Source organism: Lissotriton helveticus, chromosome 6 (genome assembly GCF_964261635.1).
Source record: "Lissotriton helveticus chromosome 6, aLisHel1.1, whole genome shotgun sequence".
In the NCBI taxonomy this organism is placed as follows: Eukaryota; Metazoa; Chordata; class Amphibia; order Caudata; family Salamandridae; genus Lissotriton; species Lissotriton helveticus.
The window spans coordinates 204,867,759-204,887,947 of NC_136067.1; the positions used below are offsets into that span (position 1 = coordinate 204,867,759).

General features: G+C 41.0%; 1 protein-coding gene and 1 long non-coding RNA gene across 3 annotated transcripts in view; one reads left to right on the top strand and one right to left on the bottom strand.

Moving 5' to 3' along the window:
• LOC144762422 (cytochrome P450 2K1-like) overlaps positions 1–20,189 on the top strand; it is a 579,377-nt gene that overhangs the window by 479,410 nt on the left and 79,778 nt on the right. For both annotated transcript variants that reach the window (XM_078647602.1, XM_078647603.1), the window contains one exon: positions 2,125–2,309. In XM_078647602.1, coding sequence (XP_078503728.1) covers positions 2,125–2,309 — 185 coding nt within the window. The remainder of the gene's footprint in view (positions 1–2,124; positions 2,310–20,189) is intronic.
• Positions 4,636–6,029, bottom strand: LOC144762424 (uncharacterized). The gene is made up of 4 exons (XR_013596091.1): positions 5,908–6,029; positions 5,706–5,818; positions 5,257–5,350; positions 4,636–4,933 (listed from the first exon to the last, which is right to left on the bottom strand). It is a non-coding gene; the product is annotated as an uncharacterized LOC144762424 (long non-coding RNA).

Below are 20,189 nucleotides of genomic sequence, written 5' to 3' on the forward strand. Positions count from 1 at the left end.
CTTCATAAGAGGTGACTTCAGGGATTTGAGTATATAAGTAAGTATCATCTTTAACAGATAAGCGATTAAAAGATGGCACTTACGGAACATTGCCTGGAAGACTGGATTACAGGGAAATATTGGTCTGCTGCTGTTGATGTGAAGTTAGAGTTTATGTAATATTTTACTGAAGGGAAGATGATGGAGTTGTATTTGTCAATGGATTGTAAGTAAGGAGGGTCTTAAAGAGTGTTCAGATTCTATTGGATGATTCATTCATGGAGTCGGTGTAGTATTTGGCTTTGGTTGAATCATGTGTCTTGATCAAGTTGAGCAGAGTGATTTTATCTGTGTGCTCATCATGGGATATGCTTCTTTTTCTGTTTACAGATATTGAAATTGATGGCAGTGGGGTCTTTGGCGAACTGTATTCATTAGGGCATTAGTGCTTTTGTGATTTTCCAGGAACAATTTGAGGTTGCTGGTGAAAGTACTGACATGAGATGGAGGCTGGTCAATGACATGAGAAGAGACATTCATGAAGGAGCAGAAGGGTAACTGGTCCTGCCCAAGGGTGTGGGAGGTTTGCAGTAGATCACAGGTATGGTTGAGAAAACCAAGCCAATAATGTAGCATCAGCAGTGCATTAACTTGATAACATCTTATGTCATATTGAGCTTGTTGTTGCGTGACCATGGTGTCATCATGTACTATACAAATGAAAGTTGTCAAGTGTGTCTTTAGGGGCTCCCAGTTGGGAGGAAAATGCCACAAAGGGATAGAAAGAACCTGCTCAGCCATCTTCCTACTTTTTGATTGAAAATGGGAAATTAATGTAGGAGCTGAAAAGCAAAGCACAGGAATCAGGGTTGAGAAACAGCCAAGCAGAAACTTTCAGAACTTAAAATTAAGGCATAAAAGCAGCTACACGACAGAGCATGAATCAGGAACAAAAATAGAAGCAACTGGAAAATCACTGCAATGAAAAATAAGGGACCATATGCACTGTCAATGATCAAAAAAAGAAATTACTGCAGAGGAAAAAAGATTAGCTCAATCTTGGATTGGCAACAGTCACTGGAAAAAAAACATCTTAGTAAAATCCAGGTATAAATCTAGCCTCGACTACATCTTCTGTGGAATTGCCTCTTGTAGGGACAGAAAGAACTACCCCCGTTTGACATCCTTATTCACCATTGAGCTCAAATTCAACATTGCCTCTCTTCAATGCGGTGTGGTGCAGAGGACTGGGAGCCCCACTTTGAGTGACTGCAGCCATGGAAATGCCACTTTGACAGGCACTTAGTGCAAGAAATACTATTTTCTCAAATATTTTCACTGCTGCTGCTGCTGGTAAATTCCTGGCACAGAAGTAACTGAATAAGGTTGAGGAGGGTGCGCATGCATGTTTTAGATGGTTGAGTTTGTGTGTTGGTTATAGTTTTCCTATATGTTCTGTCCATGGACCTGTATAGGAAATGGGGGGTTGAATGGGTTGCAGAGTGGAATGCAATGTGAAGTGCTTGATGGAGTTTAGGAATGCTTCTTTACCTATAGTGCAGGGGCAGAAAGACGTTTGGCAATTGTTATTTCCTGCACGTTCAGACTCTGTGATGAATGTAGTAACTTATGGAAATGAAGTTGCCTAGCATATGTCAGGATGTTGTTGTGAATCACATTCAGTGATGAAGAGCACATTGAGTTCTGCAATATCGGGAGTATTGAGTGCTGCAGACCTCTCTATCATGAGCAACAATGGGATCAGACACAAATCATAAACTTTAAATCAATCAATTATAACAAATGCTAATGAGGATCATCTTTGGAGATTCAATACCTATCAATGTATGTGTCAGAGTATACAAAATTTAAAGAAATATTCATTAAAGATGTGAGAAAGAATGGGTCAGCTGCTACCCTCTAGCCATCATATATACCACATAGGTGGCAAGCAATTATTTGTATTCTAAATTTAACCATATATTGTGTACTATTTTAGGGAAGGATAATAATAGCACAATGTGTTGCCCTTGTAATGAGAATCAAAGAGGTGCATGGAAAGCTACCAAATGTGGAGTAATGATTAAATACATGTGAAATTATTTCTTTATATGTTTTGCAATGTGTTGTTTTGCTTTTTATCAGGAAAAGTTCAGGAAGAGATTGACAGAGTCATAGACTCAGAGCAGCCACGCACTGGGCATCGTAAGCTTATGCCGTACACAGATGCCGTGATACATGAGATTCAGCGATTTGGCAACATTTTGCCGTTAGGTTTGGCCCGTGAGACCACTGTGGATACAAACTTCAAAGGTTATTTTATTCCAAAGGTAAGAAGGAATTTATAGTTTTCAAAATTTTAAATAAGACTATTTTGCCTGACATTATTTTATTAAAATCCTGGATTTGTGAGTTTTATTCTAAGTTTACAAGCATCAAACAAAATCATGGCAATCAATTGAGATTATAGATTGGTTTCAGAAAAAAAAAATTGAAGTAAATAATTTTCGAATTTTTGTGTTGTGTAATATCTATATTCCTCCAGATTCACTATGATAATGAAAATTACAAATCACTATACTTGAACACATTCAGAATCAATTATTGATGACAATGAAAGTTCAGGTCATACTCAAAAGAGATCTGATTTAACTCTTGGACCGTAAGTGGCTTACCCAAGATCCAATAAATGGTTTGCAATTAATTTGGCAGATACCCGACAATGAAGATTGATATTTACCCTAATTTTTGGTCCCTGCTATTTAGGCTGTGATTATTCTTGTAGGCATAATGTTCCCCGATATACTTTCTGGGCCATCGCACTATGTAGTCAAAGAAGGTACTCTCCTAGATTAGACTCTAGTGTCTTTAATGGAGCAAATTGTATCCTATGAAATTATGAATAGCAGAGAATGTGATGACTTCTCACAGGTGACCATAATCAGCTTAGGCAGCAAGCTCACTAAATATTTGATGAGCACAGCTGAATCCGAAGTAAATTCAAATATGAGAAAACCCAATTGGATGCAGCATTCGGCAGTTCATTGTGAAGAATTGATAAATCAATACGGAGGTCTACTAAATAAGACTATTAATAATTTTGGAAAAGATAATTCTGCAACCGACTATTAGACACTGCAGATATATCCTCTAATCATACTAAACTGCTATTCAAGAGCTGAGAAAAATCTTTCTGCAATCACAGAATAAGTAAAAGTATCTTTTGAATCAAAAAGATGGCACGATATCAAGAAATGGGTCTCTATGTACGACTCCAAGAATTTATGGGGAATGTTAGGAACCAGCCCAGCACCAGAATTAGAACATTTAGAACCAAAACAAAACACCATCCCTCCTGGTGTCTTACAATGATGATCGGGAAAAAATGGATTGAACTGAGGCAAATAGGATCTCCATTGTAATCACAGAAAAAATTATCACAGGTGCACTTGATCTCTCCAGAGAAAATAGTGCCCCATGCTTGCCCCCACAATTATTTAATTCCTTACAGCAGGTCAGATACCAGCCATTTTGATGGGCAGAGTTTTCTGCCCCAAACTAAGCCCCATACAAATATGAGCATTACAATATAATATGGTGCTCACTGATTATACTTCCATTTGTCTGTAATGCCTACTAGCAAACTTGCATGACTATAATTATAACGAAAAAAGGCAGAACTGTGTATTAGGATTACAGAACTTTAGAATGCACTGACTGAGTCCACCTACACATCAGAGACTGTCGGTCCAACTCCTGGCTAGCTCACAGTGCCTCACTTGAACCCCTAACCTTTCTGGGGTGGCAGGTGATTTTGGCAACCTAGAATATGACACTCGGATCCTCAAGAAAATCGTGGAAACATATATTACCTCTTTTGTTATTTACATATGCATGCCTATTGTAAACACAAGAAAGATACAAATAAAGTTGTTAATACATTTATTGAAACAATTGTAGTCTTGCATAGAAAGAATGAGTTGTGATAAATTAGGCAGATAAAACAAAGCAATGTAACCAGCATTATGAACATGGTGAAAAGAATAAAAAGTCCAACCATGGCAGTCTGATAGCTGTATATTTCTAACTATCACTACCCTAATTAAAGAGCATAGTGGGTGTGCTCACTGTCCAATCTCGTAGGTTAACCTGATCCCCCAGACCTAGATAGCTGGACAAGGGAATCAGTCTGGAATAGGATTGGCAATCATCTCTCTCTGCAGGATGGAAGTTCAGCATCAGCAGAGCTGCATGTCAAAAACATGATTCGTTCTAGGACAGTTGTGACCGAAGTGCTCCTCTCTGTCCTCTGTAGGCCATTGTACCATTTATATAATAAAAGCCACTGTGTTAGAGGTACAGCTCTGATTCAATGATATGTATAGATCAGGTGTTTCCAACCATTCGACCGCAAGCTACTAGTAGCTCGTGGAAACCATAAGAGTAGCTCTCAGTCTTGAGTTTATTTTTAGATAAGAACTGCAATAAATAAGTATTGCATTTTCTTTATAAAGTGAAAGAAAGGCAATGTTTATTTTACATTATTATCAGGCTGCAGATAGCAGAGCCTGATAAAGAGCTGTGCTCCACTCAGATTTATGACCCATGTGGATCACAGAGGTTCAGAACTGAAGCACTGAGGTATTCACTCAAAGTTGGACGATGTTGGGTCATCTACCTAGGTGCACCTAAGAGCAATTCTGTAGCTTGTACTTTTACGCTCAACCACCCTCAGAGGCACAGCCCCACCTCCGTATACCATGGAAATAAATCAACTAAGGAAGGAGCGTACTTATTACACAACATATAATACAATAACATAAATTCTCAATAACAATTTTCCAAAAGATTCTTCTGTGCTGAATATTCTGTTTTATTTTTTCTGTTATGTATCAATGGTCACAGTATAATCAACAGCGGACGCATTTTGTCCCCTTCTGGAACGTCCTCAGGGCTGTGAAAAAGAATACAAACAATAATCACTAAAACATATATTGCTAGACACAATGCTGCACAATCTAATACAAACGAAAATCATTGCTATGCCCTTCCTTCTTGTGTCCCCTTGTACCACAAGCATCTATATACATAATTAAAATAGCACTACAAAAATATCTTTACATTGTATCTTGAAACAACAGCTCTTCCGCTGCCTATTGAACATTCTAAATCCCACTGTTGGGCACCAATGAACTTCAACCATCACCATGGAGGATTATATTAACTTAACCATTTGTTGTCAAAAAAGCATTGCTTGATAAAGATACAATTGCTCACCTTTAGCAACAGAGAATTAATTGAACATATAGGATAAAAATTCCTTTCCATCTGTGGATATTCAGACGGCGATCCAAAATTCTTACTGTTAGATCTAAAAAGTGACAATATATACAGTTTCAATATATTTCTATCTTCACTATTAGTATATCCATAATGTCGAAAATCCCACTCATAGGGTGAATTATTTACTCAAAAGCTCAATGCATCCAAACTTATTGATGGGAGGCCCTCCTGCATCTTCCCACCCTTTAATCCACAATCTACATTTTTCTAGGTTCCAGATGATGTACCAATTCCATTAATCAATACTTGATGAATATTCACTCGTTGGCTGAAGCATTCCATTCCATCTATAAATACACCACACCATTATCGGCTTCGCCCCCTGTTATCCCTTATCCATAGAATCCCTCCTTGTTGCTATTAATCATTCTAAATGTAGTTACCTATAATGTTATGTTCGTGTTTCCCCTTTGTCAAGATGTCTCCCTAATCTTCTTCTACGTTCAATCCTTGGCGCAAAGTAATCAGCCTTATGATACTTAGTGATGCGCTAAGCCTAAGACAGAATGAAAAAATAATTGTAACCATTCAAATAGATTTAATAAGCCTGCATTAGTTGTAGTCCTGACATACTCGTATTCTCACCTTAGTTCGTTCAGACGAGCGACCTCCTCTCCCATATCCTAGTTCCCAGACCGCAAATGTGCCCTTTTCCGTATTATCTTGCTAAAATGCCGATCCTCGCCTTATGTTCCCACAAGATGCGCTAAACCAAACAGACACAAACAGTCTATCACCCACAAGCAATAGAATCTACCGTGTTTCCTACACTTTCTGCATTCTCTCCAATTCTCACCTCAATATTCCTTCTTAAGTAACCATCAAATCTGCATCTCTGGTCTGATAAATTCAGTGTGCGAGTATGCCCCATTCCAAAAGTTATTTATATGTCGCTAAACCAATCCGTTACAACCAATTCCCTACCTGATTATCAACCAATGCCCACCACGTGTGCGCGGGTCAGGGGGTTCCTCTCTGGTCCGCCGATCATATTGTTTCCGGTGGAGCGTGCCTCTACTTCCTGTCCTACGTTGCTGATTCCCAATATATCGGCCCACCGTTCCTGATAGGCTGACGACTAAAAACTTGCAATCCTATTCGTCAAACCGCTAACCTATGAACATCTCTGCCTTCGTTTTCCTGAATCACTATGTTTACCCTGTTGCGAGAGGTGAGTGGGGGGGAGATGGAAGGGAGGAGAGGGAAGGGAACGATGGTGGGTAAAATGTGGGGTAAAAAAAAGCATATCCAGAAATAATAACGAAACAAAGAAACAGCCAAAAAAAGAAAAGTAGGAGGCAGATTGTGAGACGAAAGGTGGAGGAGGAAAAAAGCAAGAGATTACCAATAGGAGGAATCTGGGAATTAGAAATTAAACTAAGATGGGGAGGATAACAATCTGCTCATGGAATGTACAGGACTGAACAATCGGGCAAAGAGGATAAGATATGTTGAACTCATGAGGTTGAATTCCATGGATGTAGTATATTTACAGGAGACACACATTCCCTGGGGAAAAGAGATTTATTGAGGGTTGGCGTGTATAATATCCTGGCATGCACAGTTCAGACCTCGAATATTCGAGAGGTGGTCATATTAGCAAAGACATCTTTAGGTCTGGCCAAACGAAAGGCCGTGGATGCTCAGGGGAGGGCTATAGTAGAATTTGCAGTGGGAGGGATGGTATGCTTGATCTATGGATCAAACCAAGAAGATCCTCAGATATTAGAATATTTGGAAGTAGAACTTGCTACATGGCCGGACCTTTTAATTTTTTGCAGAGATCTTAACATCTCTCTGGATATTGGATCCGGGCAGCAGAGACAAGGGGGGTGTTCTGGTCGAAAGCCTAGAGTTTACAGGGCATTAGACTCCCTTAAAAATAGCCATGGCTTGGCGGATATCGGGGCTACAAAAAACCCAACTAACCCGGTTACACGTATTTCTCCTGTCCGCATAAAAAATATGTCAGGATTGACAATTTCTATGGTAGAAGGGATCTATTAGAACAAGTTGGGATTAAGAAACTTCCTAAAATAAAATCCGATCATAACCCTCTGATTTTAGAAATTGAAATAGCTAGCTTTAAGAGACCACAGAGTCAATGGACGTTTTATAGCAAACTGCTAGTGAATAGTGAATACATTGAATTTATTAAAAAGTGGGTGCAAGAATTTTTTATATTAATAGATTCAGCGCTAGTAGTGGGGTTGTGTGGGGCTCTTTCAAGGCCGCTCTTCGAGGCGAAACTATTAGCTTTGTTGCCAGGGTCAAGATGCATTGGGAGATTAAGAATCAACAACTATTGTGGGACTTGGCCAGGGCTGAGGTGGAGCATATTTCGACAATAATACTGTGATAAGAGGGGGATCAAATCCAGTATTGAATAATTGCTTCAAAAGATGAACTGAATAACTGGTTAACACAGAGATCAGCAGAGGAATATCAGTCCCATCGGAATAGCACCTATGAAAACGGCGAACAAGTTGGTAGGCGGCTAGCTCTTCATACAAGGCAGAGGATATCCTTAAACTCAATATCCTCCATTTAAATAGACAGAAAAGTATATACTGATCCAGAAGATATCATCACAGAGTTTTTATGGGGGATATTGGAGCTAAACAGTTTTGGATCTCAGTTTATAAAGGCAATTAAGGCAATGTACTGTCAACCAAGAGCTTGACTGCAACTTATGGGGAAGAATTCTAATAATGTTAATATATCAAGGGGGACCAGGCAGGGATGCCCTTGCTCCCCAATTTTATTTGCTCTTTATATTAATCCTCTGGTGGTTAAGCTCCTACCGACTCGGAAGATTAAATCCATAATAACTGGGGGGTATGAGACTAAAGTATTGGCGTACGCTGATGTTGTTGCGGTGTTGACTACGAATCCAGCTGAGGCAATCGAAGAAATAAGTAAGATCGCTGAGAGTTATGGGCTTGTATCTGAATACGCAATGAACAAAGGGAAAACGATTGTGTTATGCACAGATAATATAGATTTCAATGACCCTAGAAAAGCAGATACAGCGGTGTATCTTGGGGTCCGAGTAAGCGTTAAGGTGGATTAAATTATTAAATGCAACTTTGAACCTCTGATCAAGTCTATAGGGAATGACTTGAGGAGAGTTAATGGGCTACATCTGACTATCATAGCGAGGTATTTTTTTTTTTTAAATGACCATGCTACCAAACGTATTGTATTTGTTTCGTGCAATTCCGCTGGCTGTGGAAGCTAGCATAATGAGGACAAAGGAGTCCACTTTTTCCCCCCAATATCACCCTATATTATTGGGCGGCTCTTCTCCATCAAATGGTAATCCTGTTTGCAGTGGATAACAATAATGAATTAGATCGAGGTCTAAGAATACCTACAATTTACAAACTCTCTATTGGGAATGAAGATTCAGGGTTGCTACTGAGACAACTGGAACCAAGCTATTACAAGAAGGTACTATAGTTTATGGAAAATATGGAAACAGGTCTCTAAATTTATGGCAATTCCAATTTTTTTTAGATATACCCCTCTGTGGTTCTCATCGCTATTTCCATCGCAGGGGAATGACGCTATGGGGAAGCAGTGGGAAAGGCATTGGGTGGGAACAATTAGGGACTTCTGCGGGAGAGAGCAAGATTTTACAATTTCTAGGCTACAGCTGTACTTTGGTATACCGGATAACCAATACTTTAAATTTGTTCAGGTTAGGAGCATCCTCACCTTATGTAGTCCTTAGATTAAGCTAGACAAGATACCACTCTTGGAAGCTATAACTAGGAAATTTAGCAGAATTAGGAATTTTTACAGTCTACTTTTGACAAAGTACCAGACGATCTAGAAAAAACTGAAACAGTGAAATTGGGAAACCCAGATGTGGATATTATTATTTATTTTTATTTTATTTTTGTGTTTTATAGAGCGCGAACATGACCCGTGAGGGTATCAGAGCGCTTTACATGGTATACATTGTTGAACAAACAAAATGATTAAGGTGCAGGGACAAACAAGATCAACATGTATGGTTACAATCATTGTGAGAGTCAGAAAGAAAAACAAGGTTCCAAATGTTCTCGTCGGGGGCAGTTGGTTATAAGGGAATGCGGTAGTCATAGAGTAGCCCGCTCAGTGGGGTGGATGCGGGCAGGCCTTAGGCGAGGAATTTACCCATGAGGAAGGTTTTGGCTTCTATTTGGAAGCGTGCTAGAAGAGGGATTTTCCTGATGGAAGATGGGAGAGAGTTCCAAATTCTTGGTGCTTCTCCGGTGAACGCCCTGTTGTAGGTTCTTTTTTTTTTTTTAAAGGAGGCAGGTTGGAGCAGGAGGTTTCTGGCGGACCTGGAGTTCCTGCTTCACCCGGATATCACTAGTTTCTGTGCCAGATAAGCTGGGGTGTTTGTGTATAGGGCCTTGTGTATAGTGCAAGCCAATTTCAGCTGGATTCTGGCCTCCAGGGGGAGCCAGTTCAGCGCTTTCATGTGTGGAGAGATATGGTCAAACTTCCTGGTACCTGTGAGTAGTCTGGCAGCCGCGTTGAGGCAGGCTTTTAGAGGCGCTAAGAAGGTCTTAGGTAATCCTGTGAGGGTGGAACAGCCGTATTCCAGTCTGGAGATGACAAGTGTTTGAACTGCTTATTTTAAGTATGGTGCATCGATGAAAGGTTTCAGCTTCCAGAGGTAGCTCAAGGGAATCTGCTGCTTTGGCCATCGAGTTAATGTGGTCTCTCATATTGAGGTTACTGTCGAGGATTATGCCCAGGGATTTGGCAGAGTCCACAATTGTCGGTGGGCAGTTCAGGGCTGTGATGGCCTTAATCCAGGTCTGAGTCTCCGGGTTGGCTTTTGATGGGGAGATTAGGAGAAATTCAGTTTTCTTTGCATTCAGTTTGAGTTGGTTATTGGCTAGCCATTGGGCAGTTAATTTCAGGGTCTCGTTCAGGGAGAGGATCTCATTGAGCGAGGAGATGTTGATGTATATTTGGGTGTCGTCCGCATACATATGGTAGGAGATGTTGGCGGAACGGAGAACTTCAGTCAGTGGCTCTAGGTAAAGGTTAAAGAGGGTGGGGGAGAGGATTGAACCTTGGGGGACTCTGACTGTGACCGGGGTGGGAACTGATAGTTTGCCGTTGATGAGGAATCTCTGAGAGCGGTTGTGGAGGAAGGACCTGAACCATTCTAGTACCACGCCATCCAGACCCATCCTGAGTCTGAGGCGTTCAAGTAGTATTTCATGGTTGACCGTATCGAAGGCGGAGGATAGATCAAGGAGGATTAGAAGGCAGGTTTTGCCTTGGTCTAGGGCTAGGAGGGCATCGTCCATGATGTGGAGCATAGCAGTTTCGGTGCTGTGCCCTGGTCTGAATCCAGATTGGAAGTCATCTAGTAAGTGGAAGTTGTTGATGTGCTGGCTAAGTTGCTGTTGAGCACACTTCTCCAAAACATATATATCTATATGAGCTATCTTTAACTGCCAAAATACTTGTATCTTCAAGTTTAAAAGCTCAAAACTATATTTAATCTATATTTTACACCTTCCAAATTGTACATATGGGGAAAAACATATGATAAATGCCCCAGATGTGGGTTAGGACCAGCCACTCTGATTCATATGCTGTATGGATGCGACAGACTGGCACTATTAAAAGAAGGGCTGCTAGGTTTCTGGGAGGAACTATTTGGTCATTGACTAGAGTTGACCCCTACCCTGTTGATCCACGAGTATGATAGCTCCCAGGGTCTTATTACCAAACAGGAATATTGTCTTTTTTGGGGGACAGCGATATTTAGGATATCATTAGTCGCTAGATGAAAAGATGCAGAACCACCAACTTTTCATATGTGGCTTGCTTGTGACCAGGGTGTGTCTGACAGTCTTTTGGTGTTCGAGGGAGATCCGTTTGAAGGTCTTACGAAGGAGGTGGAGGGTGTGGAAACAGGAAGATGAGACGAAGTTGATTTGGCAGTCCATTTTGAGCTCGGAGTGCAGGATGATTCCCAGATTACGTGCAAAGGTCCATGGATGTTGGTGGGTTCCTGAGGGAGGGGGTCCACCAGGTGTCGGAGTTTGGGCCCATGATGAGTACTTTTGTTTTGTTGGTGTTTAGTTGTAGGCAGCTGTTTTTCCTCCATTTGACAACGGCTTCCATGCCTTCTCAAAAGTTGTCTGGCGGTGTTGGGCTCATTGGATGGGGAGAGGATGAGTTGGGTGTCGTCTGTGTATGACACAATGTTGAGTTCATAGGTTCTGATGATGGGGTGAGTGGAGCCATGTAGACGTTGAAACACTTCAGGCTGAGGGAGGAGCCCTGAGGGACACTGCAGGTGGTAGGTGTAGGGTCCAAGAGGAAAGGGGGGAGTCTGTCCCACTGCGTCCTGCCGGAGAGGAAGGAGCGGATCCAGTCGAGGGCCTTGTCCTGGATTCCTGCGTCATAAAGTCTGTGTATTAGGGTGCGGTGGGAGACTGTGTTGAATGCCGCTGAGAGGTCAAGGAGGATGAGGGCTACTGTCTCTCCTCTGTCCAGTAGGGTGCAGATATCATCTGTTGCAGCAAGGAGGGCAGTTTACGTGCTGTGTTTTTTTTAAGCCGGACTGGGAGTTGTCGAGGATATTGTGTTCTTCCATGAATGTGGCGAGTTGGCTGTTGATGGCTTTCTCTATGACGTTCGCTGGGAACTGGAGCAGGAAGATGGGTCTGTAGTTTTTCAGGACAGTGGGGTCCGCCAAGGGTTTCTTCAGGAGGGGCTTGACCCTGGCATGTTTCCAGTCGTCGGGATAAGAGGCGGTCAACAGGGAGCAGTTGATGGTGTGGCGGAGCAAGGGTGCGATGGAGTTGGCAGATCTGTTGAAGATGTGGTGGGGACAGGGGTCCTTGGGGGAGGAAAAAATGTCACCAAACAGCCTCCTGTAAATATCTGGTGGCTTGGAAAAACAACAGCATGGACCAAAGCTGTCAACTTAAAGACATGATGAATCGGGTCTATTATAAGCAAATTCAACTTCATCAACTGTATACCTAATTAAATAATCATTTTCAAACAGCCCAATGGGAACATCCCTATTGGAATTATTCAGCGCAAGTTTCCTCATTTTAAGTCTTCCAAATAGCACCTCCATCAGTCAATTAAGACTCTAAATTGGTTTGGTTAATCTCTCCAGGGCAGTAGACCACCAGTTCCCAAAAATTCAGATGGAAGAACACATAAAAATTCAATTTGGAAGGAGCGTTGTTCTCCCCTCATAAAATTCATACTCTAAATGTCATTCCAAAGCTTAATAGAAACCTTATAGCTCATTCAAAATTAAGGATAAAGAAGCAGCAATAGACATGTCTTTTGGGGATAATCTTGAGGAGTTAGTAAATTTGAAAAGGAGACATGATTTGTCATTATTAGAGGTGGATGAAATAATCATTGGTGGGATTTTGGCCACTCAGTGTTTACTCTGTAACGTGGAGTTCTGGCCAAATTCCTCCAATCGCTGAATGGACACATTTTTCTACATCAAGGCTCCGAAATATGCGAGCTGGCGAGTGCAAGACTTGGCGCCCCCTAGTGCGATCTTCTAATGCAGGCAATTGCTGGTGATCACGAGCGGTTGAAGTCAGAGGGCTGCCATTCGAGTAAATTTGCTGTTACTCGAGTAGATTTTGAACTCAAGTGTCTGCAAAGTCAACTTGAATTCCAAAAGCTCTTACGCAATGCATGGTGTCATTCATCTGATTTTTAGCACTGCTTGCACTAACAGCGCTACGTTGCAGCACAAGCTGCATATTTTCTGCCCTTTGGCAGAATTCTGCTGAATGTTGCAGAGTTTTTCTGTATCTCTGCAGATTTTAGTGGAGCAAACCTCTACAAGTTTTACCCCCTCCTAGTTATAATCATTTGCCTTTCCTGCACACCAGAATTATCTGAAAGTCCATCTTAAAGCAAAAATTCAACCCAAATTGATAACATTATATTTCTGCTTTTACCTTTAGCAGAAACTCAAGCAGTTTGAAAATGTCAAAATGTTTGGACTCGAAACTGCTGTAGCGGCAGAGTACTTGTCACACATAATCTGTTCATAGAACATTGTTTGAGGCCTTGCTATATTAGACTGTTGCTCAATGTGTATAATAATGCACGTTATATGCATCCATTGGACAACTATATAGAACTGACATGGAGACTGCAGTAAAATGATAAAGGAAGGCTGCATGCCTCAGACAGTCTGTTATCAGAATTCAACATAGACAAGAAGAATTAGTCAGCTTCTAGATATACTAAGGTAGCCAACACTTTAAATATTCTTTGGGAAACTAGCATTGCGGTTTCTTAATGATGACTGTATTTATATAGATTTGCCTTTTAGGGATACCACTCAATCAGAGTTTTGTAGAGCACGTTCTCACCCATTAGGGTCTCAAGGCGCTGGGGGTGGGTGTGAGCAGCTCTGTTGGGGTCATTTCGAGCCAGCTCTTGAGGTTCTTCCTGAATTGGTCCAGTGTTGGGCTCCATCGGAGGTGAAAGGGGAGTTTGTTCCAGGTCTTGGCTACAAGGTAGGAGTAAGGTCTTTCACCTGCTCCGATCCTGTAAAAACGTGGGATGGTGGCTAGGGAAAGGTCGACTGAGGAGAGGATTCTCTTGGGGTGTGGAAGGAGATTCAGTCAATGAGATATTGCGGTCCCGTGTTGTGGAGGGCCTTGTGGACATATGTGCGCAGGTTGAACGTTATTCTTCTTTCAACGGGGAGCCAGTGGAGGTTGGGGAGGTGTTGGGTGATGTGATTGTGCAATGGGATATTGAGGTTAAGTCTGGCTGTGGCGTTCTGGACGGTCTGGAGTTTGTGGAGGAGTTCCGGTGTAGAGGTCTCTGCCGTAGTCCAGTCTGCTGGTGATGAGTGCGCGAATGACGGTGTTCCCGGAGTTGGGGGGAGCCACTTGAATGTCTTGCACAGTATGCGGACGGTGTTGAAGCATGCAGAGGATACATTGTTGATCTGGCGATTCATGTTGAGTGATGAGTTGAGTATGATGCTGAGGTTACGTGCATGGTTTGTTGGATTGGGTAGGTTTCCAAGGGGGGAGGCCACCAGGTGTCATCCCATGCAGAGTAGAGCAGAGAATGAGGACTTCCGTTTTCTCTGAGTGGAGCTGAAGCAGCTGTTCCTTATCCAGGCATTCTGTGACGGTGTTGCCCCCTTTGCACATCTATTTACTGTTCATTGCGATCCCCAGTGGTGCTAGCCGCCAGCTGCTTATTGGCCAATTGCACCCTCTAGCAGACATATGTACCAGTTCAGGCCTGATGTTTGGGACTCATTGTAGTTCAAGCCCCATTGTCTAGGACCACAGTTCTTTGGGCCGCTGATGTTTATTACTTCTGCTCGCAGCTATCTTCTCCTGGGGTGGCCAGGCTGTATTCCTGCTGTATTTTCACCCCCCCTTTTCAATTAAAGAATTGTAACATAAAAACACCTACATTAGAGAAACGACCCCAAAAAATTTGATAGCCAGCTGTCTTCTTTTCAGCAAGCATTTAACTTTTAGTTCACCTTTGATCCATTTACTTTCAAAGATGTATTAGGTATGCTCCAGCATCTTTTAATAAACTACCCCATAGCATTCCTTACACTCAGCATTATTTAATTGAACTTCCACTTAATTGAACCATCCCTCTTTTCTAGTGATGAATTTAAAAGGCCAGGCCTGATTCACAGAGGTAATTTGCACTTTTGAATACGTTTATTTCTTTCCGATATTTACAAGCTACAGTTTGGTAGTGACTTACACTTTTGTAGTAACTTCCACTTTTATAGTAAGTCCATCCCTATATATGGCCAACCATTGTTATAGCAACACTCTCCCATCAACAATGATAGAGGTAGGGACTTAAAATAAAACCCATTACAAATATGTTAAATTAAATTATTTAAAAAAATGTATATTATAAATTATTATTGTAGTTAGACTTCTACAATGCATGGCTACTCAAAAAGGTGGCCCAATGCTAAGTTACAGTTAGGTGTCCTGCACCCGAAGGCCTTTTCCAACAGCAAAGTTCAAACAACCCGTTGCGGAAGACCGAGAGGGAGCTACATGTTCTAAAAGCAGGGATAAGGAATTGCACAGCTTTGGGTCTGAGAAAAAAAAGGCTCAACCTCCTAATTCTGGGGATTCCAGCAAGATCACAATTGCTTGAGAGCAGAGACCAGCTGGGTATATATGGTAGCAGCAAAGATCTAGGATATATAGGGCCGGAATTGGAAAAAACATTTGTGCACATAGCATAGAGCTTTAAATGGAACAGGACGTTCATTTGCAAACCAGTGAAGGTAATGGAGCAAAGTTGCATTGGAGGAAAACGTAGGGGGGGAGTGAGTAGGAGTCTAGCAGCAACATTTTGCAATATCTGAGTTACTTTAGCAGATCATTCGTAACACTTCCATAAAAAAAGCTTCCGTAATCCAGCCATAAAATAATGACGGCCTCGGTAATGGTTTTTTGGGTAGAGAGAGTAAGACAACCCAGAACTTTCCTGAGCCATCTTAAAATATCAAACCAGGTGGCAACCACCCTGGTGATTTGATGTTTCATAGACAGCCTATAATCAAGCCAGATCCCTAGATTCTTTTCCATGGGTACTGGAGTGGTAACAGTACCAATATCCTCAGGCCACAGATAAGGGCCCTAAACATAAATAAATAAATATAAATTAATATAAAAATATATAAAACATGTCTAAAAATAGTAGATATTCATTATCATTAAATGTTTATTTTTTGTTTGAATTTAGCAATTCATATTACATAACATGCATGTTCAAATTTAAAAAGAATCTACAGACAATAACGTTCATCAGACAGATAATAAGTGTCACATTAAATACAATATAAGATTAAAAATGTCTTAAGTGGCCTTCTAGGCATCAACCATAAATACAATCGATCAACAGGCACTAATTAATAAATTAAAGCTACATTCCTTACAGTCCCGCACTAAAGGTCTGTGCAGAAGCAATAACCTTTTGGTGCATCAATCATGCAGACAGGATAAATGTAACCACTGCAAACACTACAATATCCCCTGTGTTGCTTTTAAATATTCTTTTTGAATTAGTACGATTTGCAGGCCCAAAGCCCACTTGTATTACAGCCTGGAATATGCTGTACAGAAGAATAAAACATGTTCCTCCAATTCATTTGTAAGAGAGCACACCGGGAACAGCTTCAACTTGTTTTTTTTTTTTTTTTCTTGTCCTCATTTTGCCCTTGGTATATCGCATAGAAGCACTAGGAGAGAAGAATACACTGTCACAGATAAACTGGAAGTGTCGGCAACCAACAAAGTCAGTGTGGACACAGTATATTCAGACTCTACCATGAAGCGCCACAGTTTGATGACCATAAAAGGGAGCTGTTGCTGCAGTTCAATACCCTTTACAAGTGGGGAGACCGTGTTTCTAGGTATATTGAGGAGAAGGAATAGACCAAGCAGCTTAATCATCGGACAGTGGGAAAAAAAAAAAAAAAAAACCACCATCGGATGCCAACTAACCCCAATTCAAAAGGGACCAAAAATTACGTTTATCAGGGTTACCAGATCTTGCTAGATCAACTTTAGAAGTTTGCAGGACTGAGATACGCCAGTCTAATAATGTAGGAGATACTGGGGCCTTCCATTTCCTACAAATTTCTCTTCTGGCCAACAGTATACAGTAAAAAAGAAGTTTTTTTCGCGGGGCCTCGAACCTCTGCTGATGTTCCAAAAATTGCAAGCGTTGCATCGATCGAGATCTGAAAGCCCAAGGATATGGTCAGCTGTGCACTAATCGAATTCCAATAGGGGAGCAGCAGTGGACATTCGAAGAACATATGTGTGTCGGAGGCTGCCAACAAGCCGCACTTAGGACACGCCACATGAGAGTCAGTTGAAAATTTCGAAAGCCGCTGTGGTGAATAGTATGCCCTATGTAGGGTAAAAAGATGGTTCCTGCGGAGCCATGCCGGGTTCACAATGTCCCACATGATCTTAAAGGAGGCATGCCACAGATTCTACAAATTGCGAGCTTAGCCAACTCGCAGAGTTCGGTCAGGGGCAGATATCAACTGGGAGGAGATAGCAGTTTAGTGTCCTTGATGCTGGATAAACCACCCGCAAGTAAGGAGATTTCAGTCTGGTATAACTTATTATTAGAAGAAGTCGACGGCGAATTTACATTACCAGCGACGCTATGGAACTCCTCTTTTATCGGTCAGGACCTTGAGAATCTGTGGCATGCCTCCTTTAAGAGCTTCAACTTGTTGATTGACAAGTGCCATGATGACATGTAGGCTGCCAAACGAGAACACCATAATGAAACTGCGGGAAAAGAGAGTGGCCAGAGTCGGTTGAATGTCATCCATGACGTCCTCTAATTTAAATATGTTTTTGCAAATGAGAAAAACCTTGGTCCGGCTACGTGTGGAGTCATACGTCTTGCTTTGTATAATTAAAATTGCCTAGTTTGATGGTGCCTTTAGCAGTACTATTATTAACTGAAGGGGTGTTCCAAAAGCTTTCAATCCCCACAATACTTAGGGACTGTTTGACATGCACTAGCCGGGGAATTTCATGTGAATTTTGTTAGACACGGATGTCACTTGAGGCATCCTCAGTGAACCAAAACAGAGACCAATACATTAAGGGTTGCAATCTTGTCACTTCTGTGATACGTTTGAGAGCTAGGTCCAGTCTCAGCAGCAGGAGAGGAGTCCCACATCCCAAACTAGCAATACCCATTATAAAGTGTTTTTCTCCCGCACTACTCAGAGAAGAATTGCAATGGCCCCATACATTGATGAAGGTCTAATTATAAAATATTTAATAATCTATTTTGAATTTAAAAAATAAAATACATATATAAGAATATGTGCTATTTTATACATTTTGTAACAATAATGTATATTTATTTATATGTTTAACTATTTTCAATAATTGAATTTTATGTAACATGATTTCTTTTTGGTTATATTTAAAGCCCTTATCGCCATTATTTTCTATGAGAGGGTGGTGCTATACCAGTCGGTGTGTAGTGCTGGACTTAGTACAAATGTATAATTTACAGCAAAAGTGCAGTTTGTGAGTACTGAAACGTAGTAAACTTACTCAAAATTGCAAACAAACTCAAAAGTGCAGAATCAGGCCCTCAGTGTTCTGCCTCCAGCACTCACATGCTTCTAACTTTCATTCCTCATAGTCAATTTAACATTTGCTACTATTGTCTTATATTTTGAGAAGTTCAAAGACTGCTTTGATCAATTCTAAAGACAGGTCATGAAAGAAATCAAATGGTAATACATTACTTCCGATTAATTCTTGTTTATCTATAATTTTCCATGCACTCCAATGTAATAACTACATATGAAGACATCTCAGGCCAACACATGTTGGTGATAATATCAATCAGCTCCTCAAGGTCAAAATTGCCTAATCTCACTCTATAGCCACAGGTATATTTAAACACAGCTAGAAAATACACTTTAGATTAAGAATTTAACTTGAAAACGTGTATTTCAGGGTTAATCGTTTTCAGATGTAGTAATCAAAAGCAATTACTATATTTTAGTCTCACCTTTTAGAAGTGTATCAAATGACAGCATAATTTTTCATTTGGTACAGTATTTCATTACAATTGTCCATGTCTGCACTTAAAAACGCATATATTTAGTAAGGCCATGAAAATAGACACTGTTTTCTTTTTTTATATCCATACAAGTAAGTATTAAAGAATGCAGTTCAATCTCATATTGGTATGAATCATACCTTGTTCAACAGATCTGTTTGTATACTTCTTCGCTGAGCTGCTGGAGTGTTTGGTATTTCCTACATGAATTTTAGCAGTAGTAAAAAGTATACCTGGGATTCAAATAAAGGTCTTATATCACTTCACTCCTTCTGAAGACATTCCAGATAATACAGAACTCAGTGGCAAGACTCGTACTCGAACTCCTCAGAAGGACTGGTTCTTATTCAAACTTAGGTTAATATATAACTGTTTACGAAATGCATTGGAACAATACTTTTTGGACGGCCACAATAACAAAATAAATCACTTGGGGCCAGATGTAGGTGAAATAGATTTACCGATTTTAAATTACCGAATTTTATCGATTTGGTAATTAAAAATCGGTAAATCTATGGGGTCGACATGTAGGTATTCCAGATGTGCTGGAATACCGAATCGGATGATTTCGGTATTTACCGATTCGGTAAATACCGAATCGGTAATGCCCATTCATTCCTATGGGCTATGAAGCCCATAGGAATGAATGGGCATTACCGATTCGGTATTTACCGAATCGGTAAATACCGATTTCCACAAGGGTGCAGGGGATGTCACTTTGACACCCTCTGGCACCCCCAAAACAGGCTCGGGTGCCATGTGGCAGGCATACATGCCCTAAGGGCAGGTCTGCCTGTCACATGGCATAGGTGTGCATGCACACATGTGCATGCACACCGGAATCGGTATTTTACCATCAAATTTATTTGATGGTAAAATACCGATTTGGTAAGGCTCCTGGGACTCTGAAGAGTCCCACCTACATATGGGTGGCTCAGATTCGGTAAATTTACCGATTTTTTATTTTACAGAATCAGTAAAATTACCGAATCGGTAATTTTACTGATTCGGTAAAATAAAGCCCCCTACATGCCAATCACCTATTTACCGATCGGTAACGGCCGAAAATACCGATTTTCGGCCGTTACCGACCGACCTACATCGGGCCCTTGATGGCTAGCTTGTCATTCTTACAGAGTTGCATTATGCATTTTGTGAAATAGACAAAATACATGCCACATAAATAGAAAAATCGCTGCAGCAGTATAGACTATTGTGAATCTAACCAT